This window comes from Betta splendens, chromosome 11, assembly GCF_900634795.4.
Source record: "Betta splendens chromosome 11, fBetSpl5.4, whole genome shotgun sequence".
Classification (NCBI taxonomy): domain Eukaryota; kingdom Metazoa; phylum Chordata; class Actinopteri; order Anabantiformes; family Osphronemidae; genus Betta; species Betta splendens.
In genome coordinates, this window is record NC_040891.2 from 1,277,999 (window position 1) to 1,302,501 (window position 24,503).

At 41.6% G+C, this 24,503-nt stretch overlaps 1 protein-coding gene across 1 annotated transcript in view; it reads left to right on the forward strand.

The window, feature by feature from the left end:
- Positions 1-23,946, forward strand: part of thsd7aa (thrombospondin, type I, domain containing 7Aa) — a 63,453-nt gene extending 39,507 nt beyond the window's left edge. The window contains exons 12-28 of the mRNA XM_029166320.3: positions 1,119-1,313; positions 1,460-1,726; positions 3,799-3,977; positions 4,123-4,128; positions 4,215-4,348; positions 4,597-4,750; positions 6,300-6,441; positions 6,536-6,651; positions 7,708-7,825; positions 8,760-8,905; positions 11,352-11,526; positions 14,094-14,267; positions 14,389-14,484; positions 15,105-15,187; positions 16,247-16,463; positions 21,399-21,486; positions 21,933-23,946. Coding sequence (XP_029022153.1) covers positions 1,119-1,313; positions 1,460-1,726; positions 3,799-3,977; positions 4,123-4,128; positions 4,215-4,348; positions 4,597-4,750; positions 6,300-6,441; positions 6,536-6,651; positions 7,708-7,825; positions 8,760-8,905; positions 11,352-11,526; positions 14,094-14,267; positions 14,389-14,484; positions 15,105-15,187; positions 16,247-16,463; positions 21,399-21,486; positions 21,933-22,020 — 2,378 coding nt within the window. The 3' untranslated portion in view covers positions 22,021-23,946. The remainder of the gene's footprint in view (positions 1-1,118; positions 1,314-1,459; positions 1,727-3,798; positions 3,978-4,122; positions 4,129-4,214; positions 4,349-4,596; positions 4,751-6,299; positions 6,442-6,535; positions 6,652-7,707; positions 7,826-8,759; positions 8,906-11,351; positions 11,527-14,093; positions 14,268-14,388; positions 14,485-15,104; positions 15,188-16,246; positions 16,464-21,398; positions 21,487-21,932) is intronic.
- The last annotated feature ends 557 nt before the right edge of the window (positions 23,947-24,503 follow it).

Sequence of the window (24,503 nt, forward strand, 5' to 3'; positions counted from 1 at the left end):
TGAGTGTGAAAACCACCATCCAGGATGAAACATCCAAGATCCATAAGTACATCAAGGATAAGGCTCCGACAGATGACGTGCTAAGTGAATGTCTCAGGCAGTGGAGAACAGAGGATGAGATGCTGGAAGAGGGACCATCATGGGAGGACAAGCCCTTACACTGGATGTACCACCGGAACATAACTGAAGTGGCTGATCTCAACAAATCCTACCAATGGCTTGAAAGGGCTGGGCTGAAGGACAGCACAGAGGCACTCATCCTGGCTGCACAGAAGCAGGCCCTGAGCACCAGAGCCATAGAAGCCCAGATCTACCACACCAGACAAGACCCAAGGTGGCTGGCATAGTATACAGGAACATCTGCGCGGAGTATGGACTGGAAACCCCAAGGTCAAAGTGGGAAACACCTCCCAAGGTGGTAGAGAACGAGCGAGCCAAGATCCTGTGGGACTTCCAGATCCAGACTGACAGAATGGTAATGGCGAACCAACCAGACATTGTGGTGGTGGACAAAGAACAGAGGAAAGCCGTAGTGGTGGATGTGGCAATACCAAGCGATGGCAACATCAGGAAAAAGGAACATGAGAACTAGAGAAATACCAAGGGCTCAGAGAAGAACTGGAGAAGGCTTGGAAGGTGAAGGCCACAGTGGTGCCTGTGGTGATCGGAGCACTGGGGGCAGTGACCCCCAAACTGGAGAAGTGGCTACAACAGATCCCTGGAAAACATCCGACATCTCAGCCCAGAAAAGTGCAGTCCTAGGAACAGCAAGGATACTGCGCAGAACCCTCAAGCTCCCTGGCCTCTGGTAGAGGACCCGAGCTTGGAAAGTGGATGAGACCACCCGCGGAGGGTGAGAATAGAGTGTGTGTACCTGACACTGTCCAGTAGTTACATACTGTTACAATGCGGCCCTGTGGAAGGTGCTGTGGGTTTTGTCTGTTCATCATGTCTGTCACATTCATCTATGCTCATTACTTCATGATTTAAGGACTCATTCCTCTTGGTCCTATGTTGGTTTACCTGTCCTTATGTGCCATTGTTCGTTCAGTGTTTGTCACTGTGTGCATGCTGCCTGCCTCTGTGTCTGCTGACCACTGTACCTCTTTACTTTATAGCTGTTTCATGCCAGAAGCAAGATGGAGGGCCATCAGACATTGAGGCTTGTATGAAGTCAGCTGGCTCAATGCCACCTCTCACCCAGTCCTGCCAGCTGCCCTGCCAGGAGGACTGTCAGCTTAGCAGCTGGTCCAAGTTCTCTTCCTGCACACTCAACTGTGTTGGTGTCAGAACACGCAAGAGGACGTTGCTGGGTGAGGGATAAAACTTTAGGGTCACCTCTAGATTTGGAGAGACCTTTCCAATTTGATCTATGATTGTGGAGGATTTACTGGCTCAAATAGATTTGTTGAATTTCTTTGTTCAATAATCACAATGTGGAAAATTCTTAATCCTGCAGGAAAAAGCAAAAAACGTGACCAGTGTAAAAACTCCCAGACATACCCACTGAGCGAGACCCAGTATTGTCCATGTAACAAATACAATGCTCAGCCTGTGGGCAACTGGTCAGATTGTGTCTTGCCTGAAGGCAGCCGTGTGGATGGGCAATTGGGAACCAAGGTCCAAGCTGACATCAAGGAATGTGGCCAAGGATATCGTTACCAGGCCATGGTGTGCTACGATCAGGACAACCACATAGTGGAGACCTCTCACTGCAACAGCCATGGTGAGTAATGCAATTAAACTCAGTTATTCCTTATTTTCCTGTATTGTCTGGAACTGAAAAGGACAAAATAAAAACAATTATTTACTTTGCAGTTTAATATAGGACAGTAACTAATGATTGTTTTGATAACTGATTAATCGGTCGATTCTTTTTTTGATTAATCGGGTAAAAATAAATATTCCTTCCAAACTAACTTTTTACACAGCAGCCATTAATGAAGCTTCTTCACATGATGAAGACACGGTGTTTGTTCCCGCTGCTACAGTCATGACACTTTGTTTCCTTCTTACATGCTCGTACATCGCTGTAGTATTTACAAGCCTTGACCTGAGCTTTGCATGACTTGGAGGTTAACGTTGTCTTTATTTAATATTTTATGTTTACATTAAGTAATTAGGATGTAACCTTTCTCCTGCTGCCGGTTTATCGGTTTTCTTCGTCAGTATTGTTACGCTGCATCGTAAAATGAGCAGCCCACCAAATCAATAATGGGAAACCATTATTGATCATTTCCATTATCAGTTATTATCGATAATATCGATTAGTTGTTGCAGCCCTAGTTTAATGTCTGATCAATTGTTAGCTGGTTCAGACAAGTGCCACACAAAGCTTGACCCCCGCATGGTGACGTAGTTGTTGCATAGCTGCTATGTTGGAATGGAGCATTGATCCACCAGATGAAGCAGTGATCAGCATCAGTGTGATGTCAGTGGATAAAAGGAATGAAATAGAAGAGAAGAGAACAGAACAGAAAGAAAATTGGCTCGTCTCTCTCTGCTGCAGTAGCTTATAAACTATAGGACTGAATATAAATATGTCATAGTACAGTCGTGTTAGCTGATCAGACACAGCCTCATGTTACAGTACTTGTGAATTTAAGCATGATGTATGACAGATTCTGTGGTCATTTTGAGGTGCATGTACTGTACAGTATGAGCCCAGTGCACAAATAGAGGATGTGTTAAAGTTCCTGACATTGAGCTGTCACTTCAGAGATCATGGTCAACTGTGGAGCTTTGGTCACAGAAAGAGAGGTAAAAGGGTGAGTGAGAGTTTATCCTTTCGGTCCATACCCCTGGTGTCGCATCCTGAAGACTGAAGCCTTGGTTTGGTTTATGGTCCTTTGTTCTTGGCAGGCGCAAACCATATAGACTTATATGGTGAATACCTTCATCTACAGACATAGTGTTTGCGCACGAGGGCTCCAATCTATCTTATACCTGTACTACTCTAGTGAAGGTAAGTTTAGAAAGAACCAGGAACCTTAAAGGAAAACTTCACCGATTTTTAATGGGGGTTGACAAAAATGACCTTGTGTAGTATGTAAAAATGAAGGGACATTAAGATTCCTCCATATTATCTATGCAGAGAAATTATCATTTATTCCTCTGCAAATAGCTTCTGAAACATCTCAGAGGACTTTTGCCTTGGGCTCACAGAATACAACTATTGTTTCCTGGTTTCCTCTGTACCTGCCCCAGCAAAAGTCCTGCTGAGAGGGTGCGGAGTCAGCCTGCTCGAGCGCAACTGCTCTGTCCACCATTGTTTTTCATACATAGACGTACAGCACTAATATTCAATGGCTGGAGGTCCTGCTGTAGATTATTTAACAGTCAACAACGGTACAGTATGTGTATCTATGTTTATTTATTTGTTTTGTGCCTGTTTATATTGTGTTGTTTTGCCTCACTGATTTGTTCGGTTTCAGCAGCTGGTTCCACTTTCTCTACCCCCCACCCCCCACGCAAAACTCAAAACTCCACGAAATCCCGAACATTTCAGATAAAACCAAAACAACATAAATAAACCAATAATCACGAGGAGTATACATATTCCTTATATACGCCTTTTGAAAAAGCAAAACTGTCCATCAACATTCGACATTCAGCTTAATACATGCTGCTTGTTGAACCGTAGAACAGAACACACACAAGAAAAAAAAGGCTTTCTGGGGGTTCAGTCATTTAAACAGTAACATTAGGTAACTTGGTATTGATTATTTAACTTACTATCGTACTGCAATTTCAATTTCAATAGCTGGTTATATGAACAGTTTGGTTTTTTTGGGGAAGGCTATATTGAGGAGGCCTGCATCATCCCCTGCCCATCTGACTGCAAACTGAGCGAATGGTCCAACTGGTCACGTTGCAGCAAGTCATGTGGTAGTGGTGTGAAGGTTCGCTCCAAGTGGCTCAGAGAAAAGCCCTACAACGGAGGGAGGCCGTGTCCCAAACTGGACCATGTCAACCAGGTGGGAGGTGTAATATTTACTGGACTACGATATGTGTTGTTTATCCGGTACACCTAATTTAAATTATCTAATAATAATAACAATGAGAATGATTTTACTCTGTTCCATCGCGTCTCTGCTGTTTGGTGAATGGATTTGTCCACAGGCTCAGGTAGGTTTAATAACATTACATTTTTGAGAATGTTAGATGTTTTAAGTGTACATAATGTATGTGACAGAACTGTTGATATGTGTCAGGTGTACGAGGTAGTGCCCTGCCTCAGTGACTGTGGACAGTACATCTGGGTTACAGAACCCTGGAGTGTGTGGAAGATCAGCAATATGGACCTGAAGGAAAACTGTGGTGAAGGTGTCCAGACCAGGAAAGTCAAGTAAGAGGAGTCAAACTACAACTTGCTTCTCCCTTTCAGCACTTACTGCACTTACACTGAGGTTATAGATTTTCATTAAAGAGGCAGTTTCCCTAGAAGGTGGGTCACGCATGCAAAGTCAGGGTCAGTCACCTTCAGTCAGTTACACAAGAGTCCTCCCTGCTTTCGCCTTGTCTGAAGCAATCACTCTAAAACATCCCTTACTGTGATAGAAGTAACTCCTAACTCTCCTTCTGTTCTTTGTGAAGGTGTATGCTGAACACAGTAGATGGGCCCTCTGAGCAAGTGGAAGATTATCTCTGTGATCCAGAGGAGATGCCTCTGGGAGCCCGTAAGATCTGGCTGCCCTGCCCAGAGGACTGCGTGTTGTCAGAATGGGGAGCCTGGAGTCCATGTCCACTTGTAAGAAATGCACTGTACTCGTCTTCACAGTGATAATGTTTGATAGTTTGACTTTTACCAAACAGGCTCCGCAAAGTTTCCTCTCTTCGGTACGATCATGGTTTCGCCAAACAAAGCTGTGATTGTGCTAAGGTGGCAGCGAGTTAGCATGTCTGTCATGTCATGGCAGAAGCCCACGGCACTTTACAGAGCTAGGAATTTGTCTTGGTGTTGGCAGGTGGTGCATCACATACAAACATGACATAGTAGTGAACATGAAGGATAGATTAAAGTAAATTATAGATATATACAGAATATGTACAGTTAGATGAAGTGAGTGTGCATGTGGTCTGAGGTAGTGTGATCTGTAAACTGGCAGTTACTGTCCTTGGGTTAGGAAGGGTCAGCTGGGGAGAGTTGTGGCACAATTCAATAGACTGACAGCAGTTGGGAAGAAGCTGTTTTTGTGGCGCAAGGTCCTGGTCCTGATGGATGAGACGCTGAGTCTGACACGCTGCAGTTTGGCCTGGTCTCTGGCCAAGCTGCAGCGAACCAGACTGTAATGGAGGCTGTACCAGACTGTAATGTAATACCTCACAAATTGAAAATGTTTTTTTGACATAGCTGCACTTTGTTTCTACAATTTGGAAACTTTCTTTCAAAGGCCCGGTGTAGGATCCAAAAGCACAACACAATGCAGATGACAGTTTATGGGTTTTAATGCTCATTGGATAGTCAAACAGGCTGAGGTTGGTACAGAGGCTGGCAGGTTTTGAAGTACAAGCAGGGATCAGGCAAACGGAAGCCAGTTCCACACAGTTCAAATACAAAACCAAGGGAGCAGGCAAGGCAGGGTCAAAACAAGATCAAGGTTCGGTTCACAGGCAAGACTTACTAGACAAGAGTGCTGGAGACTTGGTACTGTATGAAGCTCAAACAATCTGGCAACTGCACTGGATCAGTACTGGAGACTAAATACTGGATTCCCTGAATGATTAATAGGCAGCAGCTGGTGAGACACGTGACCAGGTGTGAAGCAGAACGGAACTAATACAGACAGGAACTAAACTGGAAGTAACAAAATAAATCAGGAAACTAAACAAAACCAGAGCTAAGACTCAGGATCCGTGACACACTCCTGCCTCCATACAGTAAAAACAAATATCTCCAAATATTACAACAACAAAAATATGGTCCTACAATAACATCATTTCAAATTAAAAAAAAGATGGAAAATATGCAGATGTAACGAAATGAAAATAAAAGTAATCCATATTTTGACACCTACTATATGTAGAACTGTTCATTACTTCTTATGTCTTTCTCAATAGGTTTCAATATTTCTTTATTATTGTTTTTATAAAAGTATGAAGCAATGAGTTTTTCACTTACAGTGATAGATATATGTGTGCGTCAGCAAGATTAACCATCCTATAACGGCTTTTAACTTCAGTTGATATATGTAAACAAATAACATTTTTACATATTTACAGTTCAGTGTGTTTTATGCAATTATTTAATAACAAAGGGGAAGGTATTCATGGTCCTTTTTCCGTCATCTTCTTCTTAGCCATGCACTGGGAACAGTACTCGGGAAAGAAGAGCTTACCTACTACGGAAGCCTGGAGAACAGAAGGAATGTCCACCAACTGTAGAGATGGAGCTCTGCCAACTCAACAGCAACTGCTTCTACTATTCATACAATATCACTGGTAAGTGGGTATCACTGGCTAGCGTCAAACACTAGCATAAACATTTAAGTAACCATTTGTGCACTGTATGATTGTCTTGTACCTCACATAACAGACTGGAGTACCTGTCAGCTTAGTGACAGAGCAGTGTGTGGACCTGGCTTTAAAACCCGCATACTGGATTGTGTGCGCAGTGATGGCAAATCTGTTGACCCTAAATTTTGCAAAGAGGTGAGTTGTGTGCTATGTCCTATTTGCATGAGCACCGCTGGCATCTATTGGCCCTATGAAAAAAATAGGGTCAGAGCCTACAGTTTATTAATAGTACTGACCCATACATCCTGTATTGACTGGTTGGTGCAGTTGGTTAGAGTGCAATGCTAGTGATTTTAAGGTTCAAAACCAGCTGCATTATTCATTATTATTTTTGGCGATTATCAGTATTCAGTCAAAATTACATCAATTTCATTTTCAGTAGTGAAAAACGTACACTACTAAATTAGAGTGTGACACCTTTCAGATGAGAAGAAAAAGTGATGAAAGATTGATTCTGTAAAAGTATCAAAGTGAGAGCTCTATACTTAGATCTTGGAAAGTAGTTTGAGTGAGTGCTCTTACGGCTGTCATGACTTGGATGTACTTTCCCCCTTTGTAAGCTAGCTTCAGCAGTAAAAAGAAGAAACGGTAGCAGCTCATGTTCTACAACAAACGAATGCCTTATGTGGACATTTTTTATTCTATTCGCTTGCTGTCTAGCACCACACAGCACGCGTTGTGAGGGACAGTAGAGTGTTGGCTATGAAAGTAGTGCAAAGGAAGCTCTGTGAATAGACAAACCTTTCTTTTAAAAATTGTTTGAAAGTTATTTCTGCTTTGTTAAACCTTTCTTTTGGTTTTTGATGGATGGATTTATGGTTTGTGGCCGCGAGGATGTTGCTGCTTTAATTAACCACTGACAATCTGACTATCTCACTCAGCAGAGGATCCAGGTGGACAGACAGCACCAGGCAGTTAATGGGAGGAGGGGTGGAATTTGACCAGAGAGGCAGAAATAAGCTGTAATTCAGTCTTATTTGCAATTATTTCATAGATAAATTCTTCACCTATATTACTGATAATAATGTTATTATTAATGAAGCTGGTCTCTGTGGGCCCCTCAAAGTTTGTAGGCCCTTAGAATCATCCTAACCCCCCCTTACATGCACCACTGCCTATTTGTGAACCTTTTTGTTCTGTATTTTAAGAATAGAATAAATAGAAAATCATAAACACTATTCTGTTTTGTAGCTGGGTTTGGAGAGGAAATGGCAGATGAATGCTTCCTGTGTGGTCGACTGCCCTGTCAACTGCCAGCTGTCGGAGTGGTCCCAGTGGTCTGAGTGCACTCACACTTGCGGGCTGACAGGTACAGTATGTCTGGGCATTTGTTCTGTAATGTAGGAATCTGAGGGTGGGCGGCACGGTGGTGCGGTGGGTAGCCTCACAGCGAGAAAGTCCTGGGTTTGGTTCCCGAAGGCCTGGGGGCCTTTCTGTGTGGAGTTTACATATTCTCCCCGTATTCGCGTGGGTTCTCTCCGGGTTCCCTGGCTTCCTTCCACAGTCATTTAAACGTGCATTTGGTTGATTGGCTTCTCTCCATTGCCTGTAGCTGTGAGTGCGTGTTGTTTTTCTCTGTGTTGCCCTGCGATGGGCTGGCACCTGTCTCGCCCATAGCCAGCTGGGATAGGCTCCAGCACCCCTGCGACCCCGCATATGGGATCAAACGGTATGGAAAATGGATGGATGGAAGGAATCTGAGGTCATACGATTCAATTCAGTGTATTTATATGAAAACATGTGTTTTGGTAAATTCTACACAGCCAGGGTCTGAACATCCAACACCCCTAATCTAAAACCTTTTTATCAATATATAATTGTCTTAACATTTACCAACAGCAGGGATGGCCAACCCTGGTCCTCGAGAGCCACAGTCCTGCTGGTTTTCCAGCTCTCCCTGTCCCAGCTAATACTGATTACCTTAACCTTGATTGTTCAGTCAGTCAGCAGCTAACTGACACACCTGATCAAGGTAATCAGCAGGGAGAGTTGGAAAACCAGAAGGACTGTGGCTCTCAAGGACCAGGGTTGGCTACCCCTGAGCTACAGGCAGAGTGATTTGGTTGGTGATTTGGAGGTTTTTTTTGCTGACCATAAATTTCATTAACTTTTGTAGCTCCATTAGACAGGCCTATTCAATTTCACCAACTGCACTGCTGCTCTGATCTCTTGGGCATATCGAACTCATTGTTAACACATCATTGTTTTTTTTTCTTTCCTTCTTCCTGTCTTCCTTCCAACAGGCAAGCTATGGAGGAGAAGGACAGTCATTCAAGCTCCACAGGGTGATGGCAGGCCATGCTCATCCCAAAAGGACCAGTGGAAGCCATGCTTAGTGAAGCCATGCTACATTTGGAGATATAATGCCTGGTCGGATTGCAGGTCCCAGGTCAGTGAACTGTCTATAAAACATTTTGTTGTATCAGACATTTAAGCATTTCGGGTCGAGTCTTTCGGGTTCAGATTTATTTTCTGTACAACAATAATAGTGATAGAACTACAGACTGTGTAAAGCAATAACCTTATACTTTGGTGGCAGTGTCCACCAAAATAACTTTAAAAGCATACTAATCATCATGAATAACCTATTACACCTTTCTGGAGCATCTGGAGCATCATACAGACTAGTAATGGAAAAATATATGTATATTTTTATATAATATTTTTATATATATATATATATATATATATATATATATATATATATATATATATATATATATATATATATATATATATATGTATATGTATATGTATATGTATATTTATATATATATATATATATATATATCAAATGTGATAATGTCAACAGATTTTGATCCTCCGAATTTTTGGAGTAGACTCAACTTAACGGATTGCAGACATCTTCATATAATTACAAGCTGAAGAGCTCACAATGATGTGACTCTGTACGTTTATGTTCCATTATCACATCGATCATGTTACAGCATGCAAAGTTTTCTCCGTAATTCTCACCTTTAACAGCAAATCATAGACAGTTCCACCACAGGCAACACATGGATATTTAGTACACCAACACTAGAAGATTGCATCGGTTATATGCTGCACAGCTATTTCATAGCCATCACAAGTTCAATAAATAATAAATGTGTGAACTGAAATGAACAGTGAACAGGGTGTGTGTTTGTTGATCTGTTTGGCAATGCAGCTGGGACAAACAGAACCCACCCCTTGGTAGGTTGTGGGTGTGCAGGTTCAGTGGGTTGTTATTGTATTTTGAGCCAAATTATTGTATCACTAAAGACTACTTTAAAAATCTATGTGCATATACCCTAACACAGAATAATTTGAGAATAAGCGAATGGTGTGTACCATGTGTCTGAGAGTGCATGGGTTCATGTATGATTGACTAGGTGTTTGCGGGAGAGTGTGTATGTGTGTGTGTGTGTGTGTGTGTGTGTGTGTGTGTGTGTATGCGTGTGGTGCAGTTATTGTGTGGGGTATGTGGATCCGCTGCCTGGGTGGTCTCTTTTTTGCCGGCCCCCACCAATTGCTGGCCTCGTGTTGCTGGCCTGATGTGTTGCCGGGGGGTATGGTCGTGCCAATGGGGCAGGCCCCACTCTTCTCTTGTGGGGGTAGCAAACTGGGGGCGGGCCCCTCTCTGGGCACAGGGGCATCTCCTGGTGGGCTCCCTACGGACCACAGGTCTTCGGGCTCCACTCTTTCAGGCTGACCCTCTCACTGGGTGGTTCCTTTGGGGTGGACAATGTTGACCCATAGTGGTCCATTCTGGCCTTAGGTGTTGTCTCTGTGGCTGCTGCAGCTCTGCCCGGGAGGTTTTGTGCGGGCGGCTTGGGTTACAATACCTGCCCTCCTGAAACTGAAGGTGTGTGGGCTCCCTGGCCACTAGGTTTCGTCCCTCTGCTCGTTGATTGAGTGTAGCGGCCGGGCTCCTCCCATCACCCTGGCTTCCAAAAGAGGCATTGCTCATGCGCCAAGCAGATTCCACAGGCTAAATGTCTTATTCACTTACTAGAGGATCGCTGGTATGAAGAAATGGTCAAGGTGAACCGAGGCTTCACGCATGTCAAAGCGTATGCGTACGGCACAACACACAAGCAACTGGAGCATGCCTCCAGTGTGGTCTAAGTACTACTGGGTTAATTAACTCATGCCTCGCACCTGATGCTGGTACAGTACTGATGAACATAAAACTCCACCCCTAGCCCCACCCAGTGGGCGGGGAGAGAAACTACTAGTCTCCGAGGAGAGCAACAGTTGGCGCATGTTGTAACACAGTCAATATTATATTCTTCTTCTTTGCATACATCTTGTGTATTCTTCCTCACAAGTGCCGTCATTCGTTGCAATTCTATTAATGTTCCTCATACAAACATACGAATACTAATTGGCCTGCAGTTTGTAGCTAACCACTTAGCTATGGCATTTGCTAGCTTGCCTTGCCTTTGCGTATACTTCTCTCACAGTTCTTAGATTCAGCTTTGCCGTGAAGGACTTGTTTCCGTGAACTCCGCCATTTGGAAGATATTTCAATTAATAATGTCCATGCAAGACACCTTTTTTCTATTAGGTTCCAGTTAAGTGAGTGCTGCAGTGGTTTTAGGCCACGCCCACAACTGTTCTGATTGGTTGAGAAGCGTATTTTAGGCCACTGATTACCAGCCCGCTGCTCCTGTGACTCATCGTTTGTCTGTAGTATTCAGAGCCAGTGACCAACAGACTTTTCAAATATTAAAAATGAAAATAAGCCGCATTAACACGCATTGTCGGCGTATATGTGTGTGTGTCTATGTATACATATATATGTATATACGTATATATGTATATAAAGAATGTTGTTTTTTCTGTGACAGGGGGCGAGGTGTGGAGAAGGCTTGCGCTTCAGGAACGTGTCATGCTTTGTTTCGGATGGCTCTGGTCAGCAACACGGCAGCCTGGTAGACGATGAGTTTTGTGGGGATATGGAGCCGTCGGTGGATGGAGATGCGCAGATTGTTCTGAAGGAGCCATGCATTGTACCATGTCCAGGTACATCTCTCACTGTGACACATGACTTACATGTAGGAATGCAAGAAATCAAATGGGCTAAATGTTTTTTTTAAGTAAGCACAAGCTCAGCAGTGTTGTCAGCATATAGCCATATGAGCATTCCTACTAATAATGGTTTTTAGTATGCCAGAAAATGGGGTTGACTGGAATTCTTTTTGGTATAACTTTGGTATTGAGCAAATATAAACATAGTTGTACAACAAAATTCCTGTTAAATTTAAGATTGGCATCCATGAAATGAGTCCATGAAATTAAAGAAAAAACATCTATACAAACCAATTTAATAGTTGTTTTGGGATTTCTTTTGTTAGAAAAAAACAACATTTATTAACCATATCCATCCATCCATCCATCCATACAAATTCTACCACTTGTCCCCATGCGGGGTCACAGATGGTGCTGGAGCCTATCCCAGCTGTCTTTGGGCGAGAGGCACCCTGGACAGGTTGCGGGTCCATAGCAGAGCAACACACAGACACACAACCATTCACACACACACCTACGGGCAATTCAGAGTGATCAATGCATGTTTTTGGACAGTAGGAGGAAGCAGGAGAACCGGGAGAGAACCCAGTCGAACACAGGGAAAGGCACCCGTGCCGCCCTTATCCATATATATGCTAATGTAATACTGTAAAACTTTAGTCAGAATGATTGTTACATTTAACTGTACCTCACGTGTAATCTCTTTTCTTATTGTCCTATTGGAGACTTCCACCTGATTTATATAAAATTCTACCTTACATTCTTACATTCTTATACTTATTGCAGGTGTTAATGTGCTCAGGTACAGTAACTGCAGTGACTGATTGTATTCTGTAGTTGATAATAATTATCCATGATTATGCAGCAGACTGTACAGTATACTGTATGAAACCTTGATAAAAATTACACATTAAGCTATAGCATAAATTTTATGGCCTGGTAGCTCAATAGGCAAAGCCTCGACCTGCAAAGTAGAAGGTTCCCAGTTCAAGCCCTGCTTCTGGCACCAGTTTTGTCCTTGGGCAAGACACTTCAAACTATGTCCCAGACTAATGCAATATGGCTGCCTACTGCTCCCCCAAGGGATGGGGAATGGGAGACAGGATGGAGAGAAACATTTCCTCAATGTGGGATCAATAAATAATAGAGGAGGATAATTTTTAGAGGAATCGTTTTAGCCCTGCTGTTTTTAACAATGTTTCTTGGTCTGTGTTGTTGTCACGGATCTGTCACGGAACGGCAGATGAAAGGACCCACATGCGCAGCACGGAGACCACAGGCAGAACGTAGGGTTAAACGGTTTATTCAGAATCACAGACAATCCGGGTCATGCACAGTCAATCACGGGGCTTCGGTATCGGTGGGGCAGGCTGGTTCGGATCCAGGGGCAGGCAGAGGTTCAGTAACCGAAGATAGCAGTTTTACAGTACCGTGAGGGAGCAGGGCGTCTCGTAGTCGGGCGGTCAGGTTCGTATTTCCAGAGCTGTCCAAGCAAAAGTACCAATCAGGGAGCAGGCGAGAATCAGGAGTCAGAAAACGGAGCAGGATCAAAACACATGAACAGGATAACTAAATGCTGGAAAGTGTAGTCTGGCATACATACGACGATCTGGTGGGGAACTGAGGAAACAGGTGGTGGTTAAATACAAGTAGTGATTACTTGATACGGGGCAGGTGTGACTAATGGGGACCGGAAGTAAAGCTGGAACCGAAAACAGAAACCGGGAGACTACCAAAATAAAGACAGGAAGTGGAAACTGGAACCCAAAACATGATGATATGACAGAAAAACAAGGTGCCTTCAAAATAAACCTGATAACAGAGCCAGAACCTGACAGTTGTTATGGTAATGTGAAGTAATGGAGCCTCACTAGTTGAAGGAGTTACTGTTTAATTTGTGTTCATTAGCCTGACAGGAACAAAACTCATAATAACAGTTGTGCTTGAAAGATGGAGAACACCCTGGACATCACAGGGCCACATATGTAGAAGACAATCACCTATGGGTAACTTGGACTGTGGGAGGACACTTGAGAACCCAAGATAACCTGGATGGCCCAGGTATCAAAGTGATAGAGACTCAACTCACAAGGAACTCAAAAGGACAAAGCAATGAGCAATCGTCAACCACTCATATGCAAATCTCTCTTAATAAAATGGATAATATCTCAGTAAACTATTTCAGAAAAGATACAGAGCCACTCACATTGACTTGCTCTTGCAATGACCATTGTATTATGCGTTGATTTTGAAAGTTGAATTGTCGATCAATCGTTGTTTCAATGTTATATCAACGTCACAAAAACAACTGACAATATTTCAACCATATTTTAATGTTGAAGGCCGGTTGAAGGCCGGTTGTGTGCCTGCTGGGTAATCACTGTTTATCTAAAGAAACATGTGCCAGAGCAGCCAGAATCTAAAATCCTAGACAATTAAAAGCTCAGTTATGAACATTTAAGTATGATTATGTACTACTAATATTTAATGATGGTTAGTAATTGATACTGTCTTGCTACTCTCTTGATGTGCTGTAAGGCTGCACTTTGTGTGTTCGGTAGGAGAGTGTTACCTGACGCATTGGACTGTGTGGAGTCCATGCCAGCTAAGCTGCATACATGGGGAGGATTTGGGTTTTGGCTCAGTCCAGGTGAGATCCAGAGCTGTCGTGGCCCAGGACCCAGAGAACCTGCTGCAGTGTCCAGAACAGGAGCTGGAGGCCCGACCATGCACAGGTCAAAAGAATGAAGCCTTACTGTACCTTATATATACTGGTGGCTGTCCTGTTTGTATGTACTGCTTTTATGTCATGTACAATTTAGCTGTGCATCACATGTGACCATATTGGTCTTGCAGAGGGTCTGTGTTTTGAATATAAGTGGAGAACTGGGCCATGGAGAGGATCATCCCGTCAAGTCTGGTGTGAGCGCTCTGATGGACTTAATGTCACAGGTAAGAATGACTGAAATGTGAAGACCAAACAAAGGAACCCAGGTCACCCTCTGAGTCTTTGAACACCACCTATTTTCATAATTTTTTAGGGTACAGCCTAATTTTTCCAGAACATGAGCCTAATTTTTATTAGTATTATATTTGTTTTTCAATGTAGTTTTTCTTTAAAAGCTTTTTAAAGGTGCATTAGGAGCTGTGCTATTAATTTCTGAATGTTTGAATGTGTGGCCTGTGTTTTCGATTACAGAAAAAGGCTGTATGTGGATATTTGTCCCCTTATTTAATTTTTCCATTCCTAATTTTCATTTATTGAATATTATTGATTTTCTTTTCATGTGATCAAACAAAGCTAAACGTTCAGGCTGAGGGTGGATTAGCAAAGATGAATAATTCATGTCCTGTTGGTGAAATTCATTAAAAAAAGGTCACTGGGGCCTTAGCTGTCACGTGGTGTATTTGGTAATAACAGAACTAAAATTAAATGTTTGTACTTATCAAACCCTGGACATCCTCAGGTATTACTGTGATGAACTGGAGCTCCTCTGTTATTAGTCAAACAATTAACATGGCAAATTAGGTGTTGTACTATAATACACTGAAGCCTGTCACCTGCTTCATAGGTGGCTGTCCAGCAACCACCAAGCCGATGTCCGACCGTTCCTGTGACCCACCCTGCACTAAGACACGCTCTGTCTGCACAGAGGTAAGTGTTTACTAAGAGACCGTGGTGTTGGTGTAAACTCCAGACATCTGTGTTAGAGTCTCTATTCTAATGACCAGTTCAAACAGTGACCATCTCAATATGCTTCTTGTCTACCAATGGTCTGCACATACAGTAAACCTTCCTGTTCCTATAACACAACGTAACCCTTCTGTTTCTCTGGGACCATTTTTGTATTTCACTTCTTTTTTTGACCATATTAGTTGTGTTAAGGCATCCATCCATTTTCTACCGCTTAGTCCCATGCGGGGTCGTGTTCCATGCTGGAGCCTATCCCAGCTACAGTATCAACAGGTGAGAGGCAGGGTACACCCTGGACAAGTCGCCAGTCCATCGGAGGGCAACACGCACAGACAGACAAGCTCGCGCACGCACCACACACACACACGCGCGCGCACGCACGCACGCACGCCCCCCTACGGACAAAAAATATAAAAAGTTAAGAAATGGTTTATTGGAAGCAAATTCATAAAGTGCTGAACATTTTGACTTTTGAAAAGTTTCTTGAACTGAAACTAGTGTATGGATAAGTGACAGAGTCTCCATTCATGTCAATCAAAGAGTGAGTAAATACCCATGTACATGTAGACTGTGTATAAGGACTTGTTATTTGGTTTGCACATAGGAATAAGTGAAACGTCTTTCCAGTCTCTAGACAAGTTAGCCATTAAGGCAAAAAGAAGAATCTGCTTGTTGGCTCTGTGCTTTCGACGCAGTCAACAGTCAGTGACATAGGGATGCATCCTTTATAAAAACAATACAACAAAAACATGCAAAGAGCTGTACCGTAACACTGGTAGCAAGACCACACTTAACATTCTCAATGAATGAGTCATGTTAATTAAAATGATTTAGTGTGCTGTTTAGCAGCTAAGTCCAAGGAATCCTGGGAAATGCAGTAGAAATTAAAGGGAATGAGGAAGAAATGGTGTTGCTCCCTGCATTACAAAGAACAGAAGATGGGTGTTGTCCTCCATCAGGGTGATAATGTCGGATGACTGCAAATTTAAACATGCTGCTTAATAGTTCTTCTTATCTCAGGCAGGTGTGTGTGGCTGTGATGATGGCTACACTGAAGTGATGACATCTGATGGCTTGTTGGACCAGTGTACTGTCATTCCAGTGCTGGAGATTCCTACTGTAGACAACAACAACAGGGCAGGTGTGAAGACCATACGAGCCTTTAACCCCACACAGCCTGCAGACGGCACATCAGGAAGGTTGGGACGCACCTGGTTCCTGCAGCCCTTCGGTCCAGGTAACACACACAAGGTCTCATCACCCAATTCATGTAAAACCACACAAAATATGCATTGTTAGGGGGAAATTGACCTGTTACAGTAACAGTGAAAGGCGTACAAAGACAAACTAAATGCAGTTCCAAACATCCTGTATATGGAGCCAGATCCTGTCAGTCTGAAACATAAAGCTGAAATACACATTTTCACACCATACTATTGCAAAAATGTATAAAATGTTTTTCAAGCCAAAGGAAACAAAATTATGTCCCACACTGTGGAAATTTGTTCTCTACATTTGACCCAACCCCTGGGAGAGCAGCAAACCACAGGCGCCCGGGTAGTGTCCAGTGTCTTGCTCAAGAACACACCTGGTGCCAGAAGCGGGAATTAAACCGGGATCCTTCTGTTTTCAAGGATAATTCTCTACCTACTGAGCTACAAGGCCACAACCAGTAAAGCCAGTAACAGTCCAGTGTAGCACACTTATGTCTTTAAATGTAGTATTTTGTACAGTCACACACATGTGAACTCAGCCTAATTATAAATGGTTGAAGCACTAATCAATGAAGTAGAAAAAAGTATTTTGAATTTCAGTATTTTATTTTTTACCTGTCTGTCAAATTTGTTCACACTCTAACCAAAGGAGTACAAGTAAGTAAGCAATGTCACAGGGCAGGGAGAGTCCTGTACTGAAGAAGGATAAACTTACTACAGCAGCTCTGTAGCTGCTACAAAGACTAAGACGAAGTACAAAAGACAGAGAATAGATAAATATGCAAAAATAAAAGCCAATAATAAACAGCTCAGATGATGACAACTGATGAGGAGGAGCTTCTGAAGGATGGGGACAACTACTATGTTAGAAATAAGTTTTAAATCTTCAGCCAAGAGTATCTATTGCTGCGTTCACATGCGTGTGCAGCATGGATGACCACAAAACCATGACCATCGTTAACACACTATCCTACAGTATTATTGGCTTTAAGAAAGTTTTTATAGCGATTTTTTGTTTAAAAACTGTGTAACTTTGTTAGTTTACAGCAACTGGAGTAGGTAGCGTAAATCATAACTATCTGAGCTTTCAAAGATTAGTTAGTTCATAAATTTGTTTTTTTTTTTTGTTTTATTAATCATATGTGTACATTTGAATTTAGAAATGTTTCACACACTTTTTCATAGTTTAATTGTGTTTTTATTTTTTCGCTTTTAAACACGGTTTAAGTTTTTCAAGTAGAGTACTTCAGCGTTTTGTTTCAATATGTTTCTATTCCTGTGAATATACATATTCCCCAGCATTGTCACGAACACACGGCTGAGGACCCAAATGCACAGCACACTCTCGGACTGGGTGAATTAAGCAGGGTTTTATTGTACAGCGTCGTCGGGCAGTCCGGGTCATACACAACGTATCTCAGCATGAGGCACAATGAGGAACAGGCGAGATCAGGTCCGAGAGACAGGCAGTAGTTCGGTACACGGATAGACTCGGCAACGGTACAGATAAGGGCTAGGCAAACTCACTGGTCAGACGGTCAGGCAGACGCCACAATCCAGACGAAGGTACAGAGGAGGGTCAGGCAGGAATCGGCGGTCAAGAACAGGCAAGATCAACAACACAAGATAACAAGACTAGAACACTGGCTAGTGGTGCAAGGACTCAACAATCTGGCGTCTGACTGTTGGCTGAGGTGGTGCTTAAATACTGGGTGTTACTAATTACTAATTATTGACAGGTGTGCATGGTGAACCGGCGTGACAGAAAACAGCTGAGGTGAAACAGGAAGTCCTTTCAACATAAAACAGGAACTGACGTAAATTGTGACAAGCATTCCTTATGAATATGAATTAGTTCAAACATCCCACCTGAAACAAGGTAGAACTTAAACAACACCTGAGGCACAAAACATAAAGGTTCTTGTACACACACAACAGACTATAACAATTATACGGTACAATTGTAAAAAATAGGCACATCAGATATTATGTATATACATTTATATGAACTCATCTCTGCACCAAACCAAGTCCTGACACCAGCTGGCTGCGGGCGAGAGGCAGGACCCTGGACAGGTCGCCAGTCCATCACAGGGCAACACATAGACAGACAACCATTCACTCACACACTCACACCTACGGGCAATGGAGAGAAGCCACTCAACCTAATGCACGTCTTTGGACTATGGGAGGAGAACCCAGAGAGAACCCACGCAAGCACGGGGAGAACGTGCAAACTCCACACAGAAAGGCACCAGGGCCGCCTCCGGGAATCGAACCCAGAACCTTCTTGCTGTGAGGCGACAGTGCTACCCACCGCACCACCCTGTCCTGACACCAATTCTAACAAAATATTCAACAAAAATACACATATATCTATCCAGGAAAACATTAAAGGGCCACTCAGTGAACAAGCGTGAGGAAATGTTGAACTACTGTAAATGTTTTGAGGCTGTGATGGGGAAAAGCATCTGGGAAGTGCTTGAGACACAATTTGGCAGGGAGTGAGCGTTTGAACAGGGTTGTATGTGAATGTGTAATCGGGTTAGCTAGAGACATGAGCAGGGCCATGTAGAGTACCAAGAAAAAACAAAATGATGAGTCTCAAATCAGATCTGATAAAACATCAGAAACAAGCAGCTGTAGATGGACCAGCTCATACTGTACTGTAACTATTGACGGACTCTTCAGGGCTGTCTCAACCAGAAGTTTAAACTGTACATGACCTGTAAAGTGGTGGACAGTAGACTGACCTTTTACCTGTACAGAAGAAAGCTGGTTAAATGTTGTGGTACACTAGCTGTACTTTGTCAGATAGATGCCTCCTCTACCTCTGGCATGCATCTACAGTACAGATATAGTATGTCTAGGGATGTACACCGCTATCATAAGTATGCAGCAGAAAAATGTTAGAAAAGCTCAGGTTGTTTGTAGACCAGTCAAGCTGACATTATGCCAACCACCAATGTAGTGAGGCTGCTCAATAGTAACGTTAGAATACCACCATGTCTGCGCTCTAACGTTACTCTACAGAGCAGCCTTACTGTAAGGACACCAACCAGTCCTCCTCCCTGAAGGTTCTGATGATGGAGGCGATGGAGAAGCCACTCAAATGTTGCTGCACTCATGGCCCAGGGTCCCTCAGTGCATGGACAAGGACAAGGTTAACTATAGGACAGCTACAGTGGCTCTAATTTCATTCCAGATGTCCTTCCTCATTCTTCTTCTCCTCCTCCTCTTCTTTCTTTCATTTCTCAGTGGATCCATTGTTCCATTTTGATACTATGATTTCTTGGGATTTGTGTGTAGAGTTTTGCAGAAAGTGTTCATCAGATTTGATTGATTGATTGATTGATTGATTGATTGATTGATTGATTGATTGATTGATTGATTCATTCATTCATTCATTCATTCATTCATTCATTCATTCATGTGTCAAAGCAGGAAATAGTGTTTTAGTTGCTTCCATCCTGCTTTACCCTCTGAGCATCAATAGATCCTAAATCATGCGTTCTTTACCTGATACAGGTGCGGTTGGTGTCTTTGGACAGCTTAAGATCTTTTTTAATCATATGGACAGTTTTTGGTATTATTTTTAATGAATGTACTGTATTGGTACAATAGTTTCCACTAATCAAACATTTGTATAATGTCAGACAGTAGGTCATATACATACAATAGTAATTGATTTGTTGTGGCAGCAGTGTACACAAAACACGTAATGGGGAAATACAATACAGTACACTGGTTAGTGGTTGTAAGGTGATTAGGTGCTAAATGGTTCTGCACTTGTACAGTGCTTTTCTACCTAGTGGTACTCAAAGAGCTGTAACACTGCATTCGCATTCGCCCATTTGCTCACACAAACACTCACACACTGGTGACATACTGCAGCTGAGGTGGCTATGGTTGTCGGTCAACAGCTCTACTGTACCTTTCGAGCACTGTTGCCTCTGGCTTGATTGGAGACTCTAAATGGTGACAGTTTGTCTGCTTATGTGGACCTGTGAAGCTGTACCTCCCCTCTTCCCTTAGTGATAGCTGGCATAGGCTACAGCATAGCCACAACCTACGACCATTTACTTTGTTATTGTCATTTTGGTTTATGATCATGAAACATATGTCAAACAGTACTATTTAGATTTAAATTTTCAAATCCCTTAAACACATCTTTTACAATAAAAAGTACGCAATTTGCTAAATTCTTGTTCTGTTTGTGTTTTTATCTGTAGTACTGTATATCAGTGGAGCAGGTTGTCTCTTTGTGCAGTAAGGGAGAGAGGTGTAAGAACACAGTTCTGCTGTGTGACTAGCTGTAATAGTGTGCATTGCCTTAAAAGCACACACGACAGCTGGTGAAGAAAAATTCTGTCCAGAAGTCGGATCACAGGTGTCCATCGGTTAAAGTCAGTCAGCCAGTGGTGTCCTCCGTGTTGTGCATTCTTTCCAGTGTTGACCGTGGTTGTGGACATAGTTGTTATGAGGTTTTTATAAATCCAAGCCCATCCCACTGACTTCGAGTCCTTCAGGTCCTTTGGATCCTGTTTGCTGCTGGTACAGTAATTGCTTGGACATCCTGTGGTTGCAGAGTATTAGGTGTCTGTCCTGTGAAGGAGGCCTGATTTGGGTAGTAAGCGTTACAGTCCTTGGGTTCTGTACATCATGATGTTTAACACTTCTCCCTCACATGTTCAAGATGTTCTATTTCAACCCAAGGTTAATCTTAGCTGTCATATGTCTGCCTCCTATGCCTCAATTACCTGTTTAGACGGAGTAATATTGTCTTCATAGAATAAAATTTGAGGTCAGTACTTTTTCGCTGCATCTTTTTACAGCCTTTGAAGTTTTTTTATGGGTTCACCCATTTCCATTTGTCCTCTAAATATTATATATCTAGACATGAAATTTTGTACTTTTAAATTAAAGTGTTTTAACCATCTCCATGTTTTTTTTTTCAGATGGAAAGCTAAAGACCTGGGTGTATGGAGTAGCAGCAGGAGGGTTTGTGCTGCTTGTCTTTATTATGTCTATGACATACTTAGCCTGGTAAGCAGATTTCTTTATGTCTGGACAATGTATGTAAACTTCATGATGTCATAACTTACCACTTGTGCCATCTTTTACAAACATTAAATAATGTAATGGAGATTATTAAATGAGGAATCAGACGTACAGTCTGCATAGGGGCCTGTGAATCTCCAAACTTTCCGGATGCAGCAAGACATTTGGCAGTGGTTAATAAACTTTCTCTATATTTATACTGTGTACTACTAGTAAGACATGAATGTAAGTTAAGAACACAGATATAGTCTTTGAATTTATCTCAGCGTGTGAGATCAAAAGGTTTTAATAGGAAAAAGCTACAGGATAGTAGTATATTGTTAAAACGTTAACACAAACATTTGTCACAATAGCCCTGTGAAGAAACGTTAAAGTAGTGCTCACCAAAGCTTTTAACCAAAGTAAGGACATTTATTCTGTTTGTTCTTTAGCAAAAAACCAAAGAAGCCACAGCGAAGACAGATGAATAACAGACTGAAGCCGCTGACCTTGGCCTATGATGGCGATGCAGACATGTAAAAGTCTTCCTTGAACCACACTGTCCTACAGACACGTGTTCTACTGCTGGGCAAACAGGGCTGCAAGGGAAACCTACTAATACCAGTGCTTCCAGCCGCATTTATCAGTAAATATGCACACCCTGAGGATGATTCAGTGATGACTTTGTCTGCCAGCAGCCCTGGTGTTCAGGTCCTCTTTTTTATTTTCCATTTTGATACGTTGTGTCACCGAAGCCTTCATGACATATGCCTTCTTCTCTTTACCGTTTACTACTGCCAGTGGCACCAAGCCAGTTGTTGGGAGAGGGTTTCTTCAGTTCATCAGTTTAGCTCTAAAAGCACAATCATTGCAAGTGTTACAGTTATTGTTTCACACTTTTTTCTGCTAAGAATATTTAAGTCCCTATGAATAATTTTTGGCCTTGGTTTTGGTACATCCCAGAAGGTAAAGAACATAAAACCAGAGAAGACAACAAATGATTTGCCACCAATTCTCCCTTTAGTTATTCAGACATAGTTTTGCACTATATTAGTGCAGCATGTGTTGACGTCTGGCTCTGTCAAACGTCAACACTGACTTTCTCATTAATAAGTTGTGTACAGCTTTGTCATAAAAATGTATGAAAAGAGATTTTTGCCAAAAAAAACCTCAGCAGTTTGTTTATATGTTTCTTATATTATTCCTCATTTGTGATGTATGTTTTAGGGACTCAATGTAAATAGTTTTTTCTGTGAACTTAACTTTATCTTAGCTCTAGTTCTAAACTTTTCCTAGAATTATTATTTTCTAACCACGTTATGGCTGTGGCTTAAAGTTATGCTTTTTTTTCTACTTTTCTAACGTATTGAGATGCATCAAATTATAGTAAGTGAAGTAGATTGGCCTGTAGCTATATTTTTGATTTTCTGTTTGACCATTACAAAAATAAAACAATAATGTGAAAGAACAAAAGAGCGCCTTACATTTCATGGTTCATTTTTTTTCAGGGGTATTTTTGTAATTTGACATGTGCAATTTATTGAGCTTTTAAATGTAAAGCAATTTCCCTTTTTTTAATGAATTCTTATAATCTTGGAAGCTCTTACTTTTTAAAATGATTTTTCAAATTTTAAAGCATTTTCTTTTTTGTGATTTCTTTAGATTAAGGAATGTTTTTATTTTTTCATGAGTTTTTGAATTCAAATGAGTTTTCTTTATTTTCCTAATAGTCATACAAAAAAATCAAATATATACCTATGGGCCACCATAGCGATTTTGAACCCTTAAAAATCAAAGACGTGTTAATATTTCCTCTTTATTTCTGACTTGTACATGATGTGTTTACATTGAATGACGTATGAACCTTTTCTTATTTTCAACAACCTAATCCATCTGAACCTGGCCCTTTGAGTTTGGCAGGTGTTGTTTCCAGTCCGTCTTCAAAACACAGCAGATAAAGTCTCCTTTTGTGAATCTGGAGCCACACCTGGTAAAGTGATATAAAAAAAAAAACATTTATCCTTAAGATAAAAGAGATGAGCACATTCTACACACAACCATAAATAACAGTTCTTATCTTCCGTCTTCAATTATTAGATTCTGATGATTTTTGTCCGATGATTGTTAAAAATCCTCTTCCTGATCTAACACAAATCAGACGAATTGTTATATTGTAATCTTTTGACTAAAATTTAAACTTAAACCCACAGTATGCTGCCTGTTTTTGGAATGTTACATTTATAATTCTTGAAATACTACTTGCTAGATATTTGTTTTAAAATGTATTGTTTTATAACAGAGTTTCATTTTTAATGCACAGAATGTCACAGAAGAAAGGAAGTGTGAATGTTATTGTGCTAAAAGCAAAAAACAACAACAAAAATATTGAGTTATAGATGAACATATCTTGTTTCTACTGTTTATTTATATTTGACTTATTACTGATAATAAACCAAGAAAATTCAATGTTTTTTCCCCTTATTTTTAAGTACCTAACATCAAGGCACAAACAAAAAGTTCCTAATGTGGTAGACCCAATAAATAGAGACAAACAGATACGGTAAAAAGGGTATTTATACATACAAGAAAAAAATACGTCGGATGGCTACAGACCAGTGGAACTTGAGAGACGTAGGTAAAGAGATTGTGTAAAGTTGAAAAGTTTGAAATTTTTATTATTGGACACTGTACTAAGTGAGACTGGGTACTCTAGGTACAGTGGACACTTAGGTACTCTGGTTACATTATTAGGAACATTCTTTATAGAGGCACAACTTTCAAACACTTTCTTACTTTACATTAGTGGTTTTATTTATGTGTCCCACATGCTGGAACGATGCATCGACTGGTGGGGGACTAAGGGGGCGCTATTTTACAATTAAGATAAGTCAGACACATGCTGAGGCAGGGATCGAACTACAGGTCTTTGCCTTCGTTCTACCAACTGAGCTACCAGGCCAGTATACAGTATGCAGTGACGTTACAGACTATGCAACATGGAAATTTCCCCATTGTGGGACTAA